At 38.0% G+C, this 16,171-nt stretch overlaps 1 protein-coding gene and 1 long non-coding RNA gene across 3 annotated transcripts; one reads left to right on the top strand and one right to left on the bottom strand.

Annotated features, from left to right (window-relative positions):
* Window positions 1-1,668: 1,668 nt before the first annotated feature.
* Window positions 1,669-6,235, top strand: LOC144654067 (protein Wnt-8b-like). The gene is made up of 5 exons (XM_078514176.1): window positions 1,669-1,697; window positions 2,435-2,588; window positions 3,220-3,247; window positions 4,762-5,030; window positions 5,494-6,235. Exons 1-5 carry the CDS (start codon window positions 1,669-1,671, stop codon window positions 5,962-5,964), a joined length of 951 nt encoding a protein of 316 aa, XP_078370302.1. The 3' UTR covers window positions 5,965-6,235.
* A 2,288-nt stretch (window positions 6,236-8,523) lies between these two features.
* On the bottom strand, window positions 8,524-15,721 carry LOC144655714 (uncharacterized). 2 transcript variants are annotated; one of them, XR_013571173.1, is made up of 5 exons: window positions 15,587-15,721; window positions 12,514-12,576; window positions 10,894-11,016; window positions 9,014-9,142; window positions 8,524-8,658 (listed from the first exon to the last, which is right to left on the bottom strand). It is a non-coding gene; the product is annotated as an uncharacterized LOC144655714 (long non-coding RNA). The 2 variants fall into 2 exon arrangements; XR_013571174.1 differs by having other exon boundaries at window positions 15,582-15,660.
* Window positions 15,722-16,171: the final 450 nt, after the last annotated feature.

The following is a 16,171-nucleotide window of genomic DNA, read 5'->3' as shown; positions in this document are numbered from 1 at the left end:
ATAAAAAAGAATATTTGTTTTTAGTTAAGCGTGCAGGGAGGTTTGACTTTAACCTTAAAAAAATCTTGGCGTTCTAGGCATTTTATGTATAAAAGGTTATTAGTCATAATTTTAAGCACCGTTTTGGCCAAAAATAGTGCCCCTGTATTAAAGCCTCAGACAGGTTATGCTACATTTCTTTTATGTATATCTCCTTATATTTTTTAAACAAAAAACAAATACACGAGTAGAAATTTTGCGTTCGTGGAACCTTACACACAAAGAGGAGGGAGCACTTCACTTCCCTGGAACCCTTATTCTATTTCAGATTAATTAAAATGTGAAATTTTTCTTACCTAATTATGACCTGGCTAAAACTAATTCCCCCATTCAGATCAGACCCTTCCCAGGAACTAAATATTTCGGTTTGCCTAAACACTTAAGAAGGGCTTCAAATTCCCTGTGTTTATTAAATCATACCCCTCAAAAGATTAGTAAAAACAACTATTCTTTATCCAACGTTTTATGACTTTCCACGGTTTTTCAATATTTCGCGCGGTCAGGACAAATAAGAGAACTACAAGCTCTTACATGGAACCTGTGTTAACTCGTTTCGCTCGTTGTTTGTGCTCCACGAAGTGAAGTTGTATAATAACATGGATTATTGAAGCTTATTTACACTGAATAAGGTATAATTCTTGTCTTGAATCTTAAGATTATGAGACATTTTAGTTTGTAGTATCACTCTACATTTTTCCTCTTCATTCGAGTGTGAAAAATACTCGTAAAAATACTCGCAAGACTTGTAAAAAATATACAGAGATTCTGCACACTAAAATGTCTGACAAGATAAATTTATCCCATTTATTGCGTACCTGAAAACAGAGCTGTGTTAATGGACTTAAATTTACATTGTCTCTCTTTCAATCTACAACCACGACTCAATCACATGACGGTCTTTGCTCGGCACGGAAGCTGCCAGCTATACACTTGATTGTGAAAGATTGAATTTTAAGTGTTGACGTTTTCTGTCACAATAAAGCCAACAAACCCAAAACGGGCTTTTAGCTTTTGTTTGATATCGTGTTTATTAAATTTGATAAATTTGAACAGCTGGAAGAAAGCAAGATACAGCTGGGAGCTCGGGCTCACGAAATGACCACTCGATCATGCCGGCGGCAAAATATTGTAAGGATTTGCATGAAACTTTATGGTTGCTGATAAATGAAATAACAAAATGAAACCGCCTTTAATGATAAGATTTGCTTTACGAGGCCCTTCGGTTTACGATCTTAACGTTAAAATTTCCAGTATCGACAGAAAACTAGCGGAACATGTCTGGCAAACATTGTTAAGTTTCTAATTCTGTTTACGACAGATCTTGGTTAAAAGTTTTTAAATGTGACGATGTTTCGATTTTCGCTTAACGTCATTATCAAGTCAAAACTGGATAAAATGGTAAAATGTTAAAAATATGACAATGCAATAAAATATTTTAACCCAAAATCACGTAAAGAGTTTTGCGTGAATAGTCTTTCTGAGTATATGATCGAGGTTTAATGAACAGCATCCCATAAAAAAAACAATGAAACTTCGATATGCATTTTTTTAAACAGAGAATTGCTTGTCTTCCATATTAATTAGCCTTAGATAAACTATGTTCCTCTTGATGTCCCCCGATTGCAGAATATGAGCGATACCAACACTTTCTTCGACAAGTAAGTAAAATATAACAAAAGAAGAATGTTTGTTCAACGCATCTTGACCTAGACAACGAGCGCGAGTTTTCAATGGGAGAATAGTCAGTGCCAGTAGTCAACAAGGTACAACCAAGTTGACGGCTATCGTGCAAAGAAAACGAGGGCGAGTGGCCTAATTGTTTTAGTTCACACTATATTCACTGTATTTTAAGCCAAAAACCGAAATCAAGTTTCGATTTCCAGTAAAACACGTTGAGTGTCTGCTAAAGTTACATTGTTTCGCATCGTTAGCAAAAGAATCGCACCTCGCATCAAAGCTTTTTTCGCGTTTGTTCGCGTGCTCAAATAATGAACTTGTTTATCAGCGTCTTTCTACAAAGTGCGCAACAATCAGCGCGTACAAAACACTTAACACAGATAATGACCCATAAAGTATTGTTTATGATCAGAATAAGATTACCTTTTGGAAAAAGATTAATTCTAACAAAATAATTATAGCGGGCAGATAAGCTCCACAGACTTAATAAAATCACATTAAGATAAAAGACAAAGTCCCACTATGAAAACGACAAAGACCAAATGACAATTAAAACTATGGCTTTGTTTTACATTTTATTGTTCGAAAAAATCTCACCTCTACAACTGTGCTGAAAACTCGCACCTCGTCTCGCTTGGGATCCTATTTAACTAAAGAAACTTTTCTCTTTTGTTCGCGTGTTTAATTAGTAAGCATGTTTATGATAATCTTTGAAAAGCCATAAGTATATAAGGAACGCGCCTAAACACACTTCACTTATCACAACTCGCAACGATCGAAGGTTAACAAGCGTTCATTATGAAGCTATCCATGGCGTTATTAATGGCTCTGTTCGTCTTGGTTCATTCTCAGCAAGGATACAGCAAAATCAGGTGAGGTAGTCTTGTTTATAAGTCTGACACTCTGTTAAAGTCACGCCAGACGTTTTCCAAGCGTAGAACCTTGATTGTCGAGTTTTTCCACGCGCGTCGCCCACCTTACGTTCTTGTCTTGCTATTTTAACCATAACGTTATTACGTTTTATTTAGAGGACTTCATCAGAAACAGTAGCTAAGTTTAAGGATATTTAGGTATTAGTTCGTGTTGTCAGCGGGATTTTAATAGTATTTGGGTTTATGAGACTGACATTCCGAACAAGTTACTCTAGATGTTTTTCGCGTGTAGAACTCGCGTGCTCGTGTCGTGCACTTTACGTTTGTGCCTTCAAGATAGGCAACTTTTGCACTCGCTAAGAACTTGCGATCCAGAATTAAACAATGCTATTCAAAAGACACGTTCAATTTAAAATGTTCATAAAACCAGTAAAACAGTAAGTTTTAATGTTGTCTCATCCGCTACGCGAAAAGTTTCATGGACGTGGAAAATGATTCTTTAGTATTCCTCGCTCGCACGTTGCGCTTTTCGTTCGCTGTACAAACTTCCAGAACCTTATGTTCACTCAGCGATGTAAACTTCCGGTTAACTAAAGATTGTCTTTTTGCTACGTGACAGGTCTGATAACAGCTTAAGAAACGGCATTCTTCGACGAAAGGTATGCTACTATTTTACAGGAAGCACAATAAGTTTTACGGCGATGCGCAAGTTTTCTTGTTCAGATGTGACGCTGGGCCTGAAATCATCACGAGCACTGGAAGCTCTGTTTGTTTCTGCTTTTTCCTTAACCGTTTGCTTGTTTGTTGAAAGACATGGTTTGTTTCCACCAAATAGTATTTCGCTTAATGGGTATAGTATTCCATTTCAACAAACAACCAAAACAGTATATTCCGCTTATGGACATAGTATACCTTTCTCAACAAGCAAACAAACGGGATGGTCGGTTAATATTCCTAACTGAGTTTGTCATAGTAAAAGAACCTGTAAAGGGACTTTGTCACGAGTTTAAACAGATTTTTAAACAGCCAAAATTTTTTATTTGTGTCGGAAGAAACCAAAAATAATATTCCATTTTTATTAAAAGTCGCTATATTAGAGCACTGAAACTGTTAACAAGCGTCTTTGGCTGCAGGTGGCTCGGATGTAAATGGATTGCAACTTCAAAATTTGTAGCTTAACTTTCAAGTTGCTTCCGCGTCACGCGTCTTCAAAAAATCGATATTTAATTATAGCCGTAGCTTGATTTCTATCCGCAAATTAAGGTTATGTCTTCCTTCAGATGTTCACAGATAATGGTTTTCATGACATAAGTTGCCTACCACTAATTTCAGAAATTTAAAGGCCGAAAATCTGCCAAATCTCCGCGACATAGCTCCTTTAAACTTTCTAATGCTAATTGAAATGCCTCAGTGTATATCCTACATAACTTGCATCACACATCAGCGCGTGGACGAGCACAAGAACAAAACATCATCTATTTGCAAGCATTATGGAGACAAACACTGTATTGTCCCAAAAGACCTTGACAAACAGTTTCATGTCATCAAGAAGTGCAAGAATAAGTTTGATTGTTTAGTGCATGAAATGCTAGTAATCAGTAACCATCTCTAAATGTCCAATCAGACTCAATCCGAGCCAAACTATTTGCGTGACATTGCATATTTTATTATGTTAATCTTAAGAGAACTTTTTCTGACAGTTTATTCTTTTCATTTTTGAACTTGAAAATGGTGTCATGACGACTCCGAAACGTCGTTCGTTATTATCGTTTATTTTTACTTGCCTGTGTATATCAAAACCCTTGCTTATAAGAATTCAATGACTAGCCGGTTAATGCTGAAATTGCAAGCCTATTTTTTCATGATAATCCCTCAGGATTGCATTATGCATTTTACTGTGCAACGTTCGACTCGTATATTTTGCGCGCGCATAGACATCACCGCAGCTTTTTTTTTCTCTAAGGCCTAGCTTGCAAGAAAAATTTTAGTTTCCTTGCGACCAACAACCAATAGGTAAAGTTTAAATGAATCTACGTTCTGCATGGGGCCAGGGAACGCGCGATTTCAAGGCACCTTACATTGCTGACCTTACACTTTCACGCTGAGTCTACTATGAAACATTGTCCATGCAGTATTACTTATCTAATTGTCAATACATATATTTTTATTACAGCCACTGCAGAAACAGCTTTCCTTCACGCCATCAGCTCAGCCGCCATTACACACGAACTCACTCTTCAGTGCAGCCAGAACAGAATACCCGGATGCAAGTGCGGCAAGACCAAAAAACAGCCAAAAGGAAACAGTGGATGGCAGTGGGGAGGCTGCAGTGATAACATCAAGTTTGGAGAGAAGGAGACCAGACGCTTTATTGACAAACTGAAGAAAGGAAACAGCGCTCGTACAGCATTTAACCTGCATAATAATGAAGTAGGAAGAAAGGTAAAACTCATTTTCTATTACTATAACAGTAGAAACTCAGCCGTGTTCTATTGGAAATCCGCGAATCTTATTGGTTCTCTCATTATTTTCTATTTGTAAAGGAACTGTGTCACGGATTTCAGACAAATTTTAGCAAAGGAAATGGCCAACAAATTCGGTGAAATATTCAAAAATTACCGCGTAAAACAGGTACGGATGAAGAAGAAGGTACGGATGGCCAAAAGTTAAGAAAATTGAAACAGATTGCAATAAAGGTTTTTGAAATATTGTTGGGCTAAACAGTTTTCACAGTTAGTCTCGTTCCTGACAAGCACAGGTGCTTATATTCGAAGACTGGAGTTTCTCATTGCATTATTGGACTGTGTTTGAGGAGGATTTGAAAAAGAAAAAGTTTATTTAGTTTATGTTAATGTTCAAGTGCAATTTCTTATTCAATGTTATTGTTTTAATCATTTCATAACAGGTCGTTCGAGCAAACCTCAGAAAAGAATGCAAGTGTCATGGCGTCACCGGAAGTTGCAATCTAAAGACTTGCTGGAAGCAACTGGCCCCTTTTAACGTCATTGGATCAGAACTGAAACAGAAATACCGCGCAGCTGTCCGAGTATCATTCCTGAACAACAAGCTTCACAAGCGAGTCAACAACCGATACAGACTGGTAACTAAGAGAGACAAAAAGTTGGTTTATCTCGACTCGTCTCCAGACTACTGTGTGCGAAACGCTACCGCCGGCTCGCCTGGAATGCGCGGAAGGACATGCCAAAGTGACGCTGCTTCTACCGGGGAATGCAAATCTCTTTGTAACTCTTGTAATCTGCGACATCGAACAGTAGAACATTACAAACAAGTCAAGTGTAGATGTAAGTTCGTGTGGTGCTGTACTGTTAAATGCAAGTTATGCACCGTCAAGTATTCGCTTACAACTTGTGTGTGATAATAAGCTTAGGTTAGGTTAAAAAGGAATGTTGAGCACTATTCAAGAATAGAAAACTAATACGCATTTTTTCATGTACATAGTTTTTCAAGTTACAGTTACCAGTTAGCTTCTGTAAGAAATTTGAGCGAAATAATGATGTAGTTTTTAAGGTGCGTTTATTTTTTGCCTGAAGAGACAGTTGGTGGACATGGACAAGCTATTGAGCGGAAGTTTCAAGAAGTTGTATCATTGACATTAGGTTATTTTATTGTTAATAAAAGTGTTGGAAACTGTTCACGTTAAGCACTGAAGTTTGTTTTGTTTAAGAAAAAAATGTTTATAACAAGAGTAGTGTCAAAACAACAATTCTTGGTTTTCACGTGACGTCATCAAAATTCTAAGACCCAGAATCTCAAGACCACTGAGTTTTTATCCTTCACTGGCTATTAGACGTCCTTAATATATCTTTCTGACGGTTTTTAGCTCGATAGCATACGCCGTCTTTAAGATAGAACATTTTGAATTTCGGAGTTTCACGCCCAGTAAACGAGATCAAAGATGGCCGCCGGAAGGCTGTCACGTTTTTTACCTCATCCTGCGATTTTTAACAATCTGGGCAGTTGAAGTTTTGCGAGAAGTGTTTATGTGAATGTTTACTTGTTCGTGAGGTTGTTTTGACCACTTTTTGTAGCAGAATTTAATGCCAGATGTTTTCATTGATTTCCGGCCGCCATGTTGGAGCCCAGGCAGTTGGGCTCCAACATGGCGATTTCATACTGTGCTCTCTAAATTTGCGTGAACCATTTTGACGGATAACTCGAGTACGGAATAACGTACAGGCCTGAGACTTGGGCAAGTAGTTTATATAGTAGTATTCTACAACCTGTTATATTCTTGATTTTTTTGACTCAGTAGTTTTGGATTTATTTTTTTGCGGCGTGACAGTGAAAACCACCTATATAAGTACAGTTCTTCCAAGTTATCCATCCTAATCCCCGTTTCCTTACTATTCAGTTTAAAGAAGCTATGTCAGGTTATTTTACGTTATTTTTCCCATGCACAATAGTTACTTTCTTATTTATCAATGTCCCAAGCTCCAAATGTTAAATCCACCGCCCCGGTGGGTGGTGGATTGAACAAATTGTCAGAAGACCGGGGCCGTGGAGCGGTGATTTAACACGTGATCACCTAAAGCAGGGACGACATCCAGGATTTAACACGAAGGCCTAATGTTTTCCTCAATTAGTGTACATTGTGAGGAATTTGTTCTAGGAAGTCTTAAAGGGACAGTGTCACGGATTTTAGCCAAACTTAGGCATCGGAAATGACCTTTAAAATTGTTTAAGTATATAAAATAACCTCTAAAAACAGTGAAGGAATATTTAAATAACACACCAAATGCAAAAGGAGGTACCGATGGCCAAAATTGTCGAAGATTGAAACGGATTGCGGTATGGGTTTTTGAAATATGGTCCGGCGGATCAGTTTTCAAAGTTAATCATGTCTGCTTGTAACTTAAAATTATAACGCCCGGGAGACATATTTGGCTGCAATGAAGCTATGGGTTTGTTATTTACAATCATAGAATTAATTTCTTTGCAAACATCTAGTTTCATAGCGAAAATTTGACAAAATTAAATATCATAATATTAACTTAGCCGTGACACAGTCCCTTTAATGCCTCTCCCTTGATAAAGCCTTTCGTGATGCCTGGTGGGTGACAGGAATATAAATTTGTGTATTGAAACGCCTCTTAGGTTGGTAATGTGTTTGCACGTCAAGGATAGACTCCTTGTGGAATCTGTCACCTTTGTACGCTATCGTGTCCGTTTCTGTTTCTGACGCGAATTTATCGTAGGGTGAAAACTGTTTGCCTTTAGAAAGTATTTTGTCTCTACCTTTCAAGGAACTCTTGCTAATGTCAATGAGTCAAGTTTTAGAAACACCCTAGAAAAGATGTCGTCAATAAATCGCTTCCAAAGGAAGATTATTGCTACTTCTTCTGAGTATTTCGTTTTCTATTAAATTTTTGGCTATGGTGCATTCCTTGGTAAACCCGACTTGGAACTTGTTAGTGTTGTGCCATATTTCCGTAAATGTTACTTTCGTTCAGGAATCATCGTTGCGGCGAGAGGCAAATAATCATGATCAAATTAAAAAATATCGTCGCGATGAACGAAGACATGACTCGTAAAGAGAAGGCTCGGAAAACATATACAACAACCAACTCGCCAACAAACGATTTTTATTATTTATTTCCTTTTATATTTCAGGGAAAGAAAATATATTTTTAATTTCGAAACGTACAGATTTCTCAATTCGCTAAGTACAGATTTTTCAATTCGCAAAGTACAGATTTTTCAATTCTCAAAGTACAGATTTTTCACTTCGCAAAGTAAAAACTGCCTACATTGGTACATCTTAGGGGTAAAAATGAATCCGTGCCACGCTGCCAAAGTATACAACTCCCCCCCCCCCCTCCCCCCTTCGACTTCACGAGTTTCGTCACAATTTGATATTTGATTTAGGAATAGCAGGATAAAGAGAAAATTAAAAGAAAACAGACCAACACAAGCGTTTCCATTTATACCCTTGTTTTATTGACACCATATCAGTGTTGTTTTCCCAGCAGTTACAATTATCATCTACGACTTGCTTTAGCAGTCTTTGATCCGTGTCCTGATTGCTTGCGTTGCAAAGCTATCCATCTTTCTGTTAAGAACAAAATCAGTTCGTGACTCATTTGAGTAAGTAATGTTCCAAATAAAAGCTGAAGAAAAGGGAACTCCAAATACTAATTCTCCTTACTGATCGACCGTCATTTCTTTTGACGCTACTTAGGAGAAATTGAAAGTACATCGAACACACTGACTTGCGTGCGCGACAGTTACTAAATAACAAGCTCCAATGTTCTGGGGAAATTGGTCTCTGTAAGGAAGCTAAGTTTAGCTAATTTTCTCACTATTGGATTAATAAGTTTCATTTGGCTAGATAGGATGAAGTATTCTTTTAATGGGAACTGCTAGCGACTATCTATACTCTGGTAATTAAACTAATTAAAACTTACCGAACACAGATTTCTAGGAGCAAACTCCACAGGTTTTAGGACAATTCGTCATTGTAGTAATCGGGGAGTGAAAGCAATCGCCGCGATCTCTCAGTGCAGCACAGTCCAATACGTAATCACGACAGGGTTCTATACAAATTCAAACAAATCAAACTGAGAAACTGAGACAGAAAAACAGAAAGGAGGTAATGTCGCTTTTAATTAACTGCTAGAGATTTTCGGGAGACAAGTGGCGGATCCAGGGGGAGTGTCCGGGGGGTCTGAACCCCCTCCCTCCCATCAGACCTGACACTCTGCTTGACACTGAAACCGAACCGTGTACTTTCTCTGCCTTTGCCGGCAGCATGACGAATTGAACATGAAAAGGATAGGTGATCATGCGTGTTATCAAGAGAAAAAAATAACCGAACTGAAGGTCTGTACGGGAGAATCGTGACCGAGTTCAAGATTCTTGCATCCAGACCGAATATTAAGCTCTATTAATAGCGGAGCTCTACAGCGGCCCGAAGGGCCGCAGAGCAGAGCCCCATACGCATAAAAGAAGGAACACTATCGAAATGAGTTTTCATGGTCAACATGGATAGCGGCATGGTTCGCGGGCGCGTACGTCGTACGTACGGAGTCGCGCAACATGGCCGCCATAGTTTGATGGTAGAAATAGTGAAGCAAGAAGGCCGTATAAAGGCGGCCTTTAAAATTTAAAGAGGTTTGAAAAGAAAAACAAGAAGCAATGGAACAAAATGTGGCTGAAAATTACGTGTAGAAAGTAATCGACCGCCGAAAAGTGGACATTGAGAGCCATAATCGATCGATGACTTTCGTGTCTATCTGTAAAGCCCGCATCGTACATGAAGGAGTATCGAAAGCTAAATCGGGTTAATATAATAAACAAACCATTTCATTGCTACGGGGTAAAAAAAAAGAAAAAAAAAAAGAAAGAAAAAACTTGACCCTCTGGGATTTGAACTTACGACCTTCCGATCCGCAGACTGGCACCTTACCGATTGAGCTAATCCGACAGACTCAGCGATTCACGTTGAATATATCCTATATCAATGTAATAGATATTGTGGAGTCTACTAAACTGCTGCGAAACTTTTACAGGATCGCGAAACTATTTCCTATTGCTAGAAAGCAGATAATTTACTGTACTCTAAAGTAATTTGTCGTGCCATGAGTAATGATTTTGCCCCGCTTTAAGATTATTATTTTTGTCGTACTGCTGACATTCGGTTTAACCGTGAGCTATTTAAATTTGTCTTGAACCTATAAACCGCCATAAACATTAGTACTTTGGCCGCTTATTCACTAGAATGAAAACATTGTAAGCTCCAGTGAAAATTAAATAAATGGGGAGCTCCGCTTTTAGGCGTGCCTAAATCTATATATTAAGATATTCATTATATGGCAAACTTAATTCGCTTCATTCTGCTTGTGAACAGCGATTGCGGAAACCTTTGGACAAGACAAGGTTGAGATCACCGGCAGGCATGTTTTCAATTTTTCTTTGACTGACATAATATTCTTAGGTTGTGTTGAGTGCTTTCAACTTCTCGTCTCGCAAATTCTTCGCAAGTTTCGTCTCCAGTTGGTGTTTTGACTTCATGCCTGAACTGAACTTAAATCCCAACGTTTGCTCGTTCTCTTTACTTCTTTTTGTTAACTTTTTGGCTCTTTGTTTAATTCTATTTAGCAGAGACAAGACAACGTTTTTGCATTTTTGTTTGTAAATTTCTCAGTGCAAGTCTTAGCGGTCTAGATGCCGGTCTAGATGGAAAATATAGCCCGCGGTCAATATCTATTTTAGCCAATCAAATTCGCGAATTTCGTAGTTCCCAGTTTTTCTGAGACAAGGCCATTTAATGAAGTCCTTTACTTACCACATGGAATCCCACAGGTGATCGGGCAATTCTTTGCAACTGCCCACCTTACGTCAGTAAAAACGCTTTTACAGAAATGTTTCAACTCTCTACATTTAAGAGGAGAATTATCATGGCATTTACCTAGAAAAGAATTGATAAAGTTAAGCTGCGTTCACATTTATCCCGAAACATGTTTAGAATAAAAATGTTTCAACGAAACATGTTTCACCTAAACATGCTTGTTATTGCATTGTTCACATTACGTGTCAGTTTCAAACACGTTTCATGCCTTGTGTGTAATTTATGCGGTTTCACGGTTCTTGTCGATTCTTGCATAAATCTTTACACTTAAACCATAAAAATATAGCTCGAAATTACAATAAAGTTTCTATTAAAACTTTGTCTTTCTGTCTATTTTCAATCCCTTCCATGAAGCAGGGCTCTCAAGTGTTTAGCAAGAAAACAGAATTGTCAGAATTTGCGCTATCAGTCGGTAAAAGAAGATTTTTATTTTGCGAAGTTTGTTTTTTGCATTGCAATGCTGCAATGCTGCGCGCTTGTAGCCGCCGTCGTAAACTTTCGTGGCGATATTCTGCCAAATATTCTGCTTTCTATCCATCACCGATAATTCATATTGTATCGCTACATTAGCCCATATTTTAAATAAACATTTGACCACATAGAAGGCCCAAATTTGAAGCTTTTGGGCACTCGCCGTTTCAACGCTTGTCCGCCATTTTTAACTTGTTTAGTCTGATCGTGATTGAAACTACCTCGTGAGGTAGTTTCAATCACGATCAGACTAATCATGTTTCAATCATGATTCGCGCAATGCACTGCCTGATGTGAACACTTTTCACAACGAAACATGTTTCATTCGTGATCACACTAATCATGTTTCGGCCTAATGTGAACGCAGCTTTAGATTGTTCACTCAGAGCTAATAAATGCAATGGAAGCCGTCTGGGCAACCTTTCAAAGTGAGCAATGAAATTGATCCAAAATGACTGTTGCACAAGTCTGTCCCAATAAAGATATTATTCATAACCTAAATTCTAAACTCGAAGGCTCTGGCTGTGCAGCCGAATACAGGAGCCCAACATCACTGCTACAACACTAACCATAAACCCCGATAATTCTGTCTGATTTCTTTCTTCAGCCAGCCCTGGAGAATTCTATAAATTTTTACAGTGAGCCTCTACCCTTCATTATAAACTTGTGGTATTGTAAAGGCACGAAGAGATAATCCAAGTAATGGGCATGCACTTAGCTATAAGATTATAATTATCTCCGAATTCTGAAAGTTAAAATTAAAAACAATAATCCTTTTTGTGAAGCCACTTAAAGTTAGGAAACCATAACAGTACCTGTGAAAACAAGTAAAAAACAAAAAAAAAACCGACGACGAAATTTAAATTATCAAATTAAAAACTTCTCAAAATGTCTTGATCATGAAAAGTCAACTTCTCTTTTACTACAGCTATATATATACATATTTTTTTATTTGTTCGATTTTGTTTTCTTTACTGGTGTACGCGAGCGAGTGAGTGTGAGTGTGAGTGTGTGTGTGCGTGTGCGTGTGCGTGAGTGAGGTGAGTGTACTCGTGCGTGTGTGAACGTGTGTTTTGGCATACTTACAATATCCCGATCCAATTCCGCACACCAGCACCAACAGAAAAATTCCACACTTGAAAGACATGACTGGCAAATAAAAATAAGAGACAGAAACACAAGATTAGTTTCAGTAAGATTTTGACGTCGAGAGATGAGATTCAATGGAAGGCGCTTTAACTAGCGGAGGAAATTCTTTTAGCGAGAAGCTCTCAAGGAAGAGGAAGGAGGGGCAAAGCAAAGGTGGTGGTGGAATAAATCAAAATGTAAAATATTTAACGACCTTGCACTTTCAAGAAACTAGAATCCGTAAAAGAGATTTCCTACAATGACTAGCCCGTTCCTTTGTTGAGAGCTTTACACCATTAATTGTTTGCCCAAGCAGGAGGCCGCAACATGAGCGGTCGCGCTTTGCACTTGTGTCACGCGCGTGTCATGTGCGTGTCGCGTGCGTGTCTCGCTGAGCTTGTTCTCCTGTAAAAGCCGCGCAACGGGTAGTGAAAGTCCTTTTTGTGATCAAGGACAGTCCTTTTTGTGATCAATACAGGGTTCTATACAAATTCAAACAAATCAAACTGAGAAACTGAGACAGAAAAACAGAAAGGAGGTAATGTCGCTTTTAATTAATTGCTAGAGATTTTCGGGAGACAAGTGGCGGATCCAGGGGGCAATAACAATCCTTGCACGGCTAAACGCAATCCTGTCACCATAGTTAGTTCTTTTGTAGAGAAATAGCTCATTGTCTTTAGCGGCTTTACCGCTCATTCATTCCTGTTCATTGTAGACAGTGACAATCAGACAAAGGTACAGTATTCAATAAATTAATTTCTCGTGCTACGCACTCTTAAGCATAAGCATAAGCGCATAAGAAAAAAGAAAATAAATCAAACGCTTTTCCTTTGAGCGGATCAAGAAGATTTGTTTATTTTTGCCTAAGAAATCGATATTTTAATTCATGAGGCCTCAGAATAAACTAAAGTTACCAGCAAGAAAAAACGTGAACAGAATAATAAAAATTCTGAAGAGTCGAAATTAAACAACGAGGAATAATCACAAAATTAGTGACAGTTGACAGTCGACAAATGGGCTATTAACCTACGTGCGATCACTGAGCAGAGCTTGCTAGCGCCAGATTATTGCCTAGAAACAGAGTATGTCTAGCGGCGTCCCTCTATCACTGAGCAGAGCTTGCTAGCACCAGCATAAAATAACCTACAAACACAGTATGCCTAAGAGCGTTTCTCTACGGAAGGGAGAATTCAGTTTTTTAATTAGTGTTTGCTTAATTCAAAAATTGTGGAGCTGAAAAAACTAGAAACGACAACTCAGATAAATGTTAACGAAACCTACAGCTTTATAGGGAGAGTTTTCAGTCAAGAACTATTTCCACATTTCTTCACTTTACGCACATTTTGTTTTGTTATTCAAACAAAAGACGACAAAAGCTTTTTATGTCTACAAAACTTTCTGTCACATGTATATTCGAATACTACCAATGCATAATGATTATTATATTGTTATCCTCAAACAGAAAAAAAATGTTTTGAAACTTGTTTCAATTTACAAAATTATCATAACAACTAACAGGTGTCATTAAATCAACACCTGACTTGGCTTTGAGAGTTCTAACGTATCAAGAAATGGTTTATTGTTCCGGCTCAACTTCTCGCATTAAGCATTAAACAATAGTCCTTTTGTTCTTGGTAGCGCTGAGGGACTTTGGCCGAAGCTAAGCGGAAAAGCTCATGAGTGGGTAGCGTAAATTTGCACTAGTCAGGTCAATTTTCACAGGTGTATCCAAGGGAAAATTTGACTGTCGGTGTGCCCCTCGGACTGATTAAGAAGACGAGAGTCCAAACAATTACCGCTATGTGTCTCATTCAGACCACTTAACTCTGAATAAAAAACGCCGAAGTACGAAAACAACCAAGCTAAACTTTTTATTCATACTTGTGAAGGCGCCAAACAACGCTTTGAACTGGAAACCACGCTTAACTTTTTATTGATTCTTGTGAAGACCCGAACCCACGCTTTAAACTCGAAACTTTGATCTACAGTTTATTGTTACTTGCATTTGTGAAGACCCAAACCAACACCATAAACACCAAATTTTAACTTTTTATTGATACTTGTAAAGACGCGAACCAACGCTTTGAACATGAAACCTTAACTGAAGATGCGAACCAAGTTGAACGCTTTGAACACGAAACCTTGCTTAACTTTTTATTGATACTTATGACGACGCGAACCAACGCCTTCAACACTAAACTATCGGCTTTGGTTAACTTTTTATTGACAGTTGTGAAGACCCTAACCAACGCTTTGAACACGAAACCTTGCTTAACTTTTTATTGATACTTGCGAAGACCCAAACCAACGCTTTGAACACCAAAGTTTAACTTTCTATTGATACTTGTAAAGACGCGAACCAACGCTTTGAACATGAAACCGTGCTTAACGTTTTATTGATACATTATGAAGACGCAACCCAACGCTTTGAACACGAAACCTTGCTTAAAGTTTTAAAGATACTTTATGAAGACGCGAACCAACGCTTTTAACTCGAAACACTGCTTAACATTTTTACTAAAAGAACTAATTAATCCGAGTGACGGCGTAAAGGCGCAGTGCGCTAAAACGGCGCATAAAATTTAGCATCCTTGACTACTATATTTACAAGTAAAATATCTGCAGCCATTCAAATAAACACATAAATATAAAAATATACCATATGAATTTACTTTTTTTAAAGGATTTCTTCGAAGCTTAAAAGGGCTAAAAACGATCGATCTTCTCAGGATCGGTCAGGACATATCTTGCCTAATAAATCATTAAGCTTAAAACATCTATAGGTTTCGTCACTAATAGAATCCAAGAAGAGGAAATTCTAGCATGAACAGTTTTCTTTGACTTTGTATATGTACGATTTTGCTATAATTTTTATTATTTGCAGTCGGCTTTGCAAAATGAACAGGAAAGGTTTTGAGTGAGACCTATCCTCATGAACTCGTTTGGCATGGCTTTAGAGCACGAAAACGCGAGCAACCATACTAACTAGCTCAGTGTTAATATTGCAAAACTTGCCACAAACATACCTCACCGCAGTGGGATTTTCTCGTCCAGGTGTTTTCTTCTTCTGTAATAAGCCTTCGTTACTGGTTAGCTCTCTGTGAAGAACTGAATGCAATCAGTGGTTTTCTGTGCTTTACGTGGCCCTCGATAGTATCCATCAAATATAAAATTGGCAAATGTCAAGAAGGAAAATTGTGTTTAATTGCTGGTTTCAGCTATCTAGACCTACTGGCGCCAGTTGGGCCTACAAACAGCGCATGCTTAGTTGCATTCATCTTCCCATAAATAAAGAATTTTCGCCGAGTTAGGAAGACTGCAAATTCTCACTTATCATATAATCTTCAACAAAAGTATAAGCAGCCATAGAGAGTGTGAATACAAGCAGTTATTTTTGTATTTTGAAACTCAAATTTAAGGCTAAATAAGGCGAAAATATAACGCTCAAAACATTTCATTTTCTCAAAATAAATTAACAAACACTACGTAGTAATGATGAAGAAGCAGGTGTGCCAGTTGTTACCTACGAATATCATTAGTTAAGTTCAGAAGGCTTTTGTTGACATCTTAAATTCAAGGATACATAACGTGTCTGTTTAAAAGCACGTTGTAAATG

This window comes from Oculina patagonica, chromosome 5 (assembly GCF_052425735.1).
Source record: "Oculina patagonica isolate OP01 chromosome 5, crgOcupat, whole genome shotgun sequence".
In the NCBI taxonomy this organism is placed as follows: domain Eukaryota; kingdom Metazoa; phylum Cnidaria; class Anthozoa; order Scleractinia; family Oculinidae; genus Oculina; species Oculina patagonica.
This window is presented reverse-complemented; position numbering and strand designations above follow the sequence as displayed.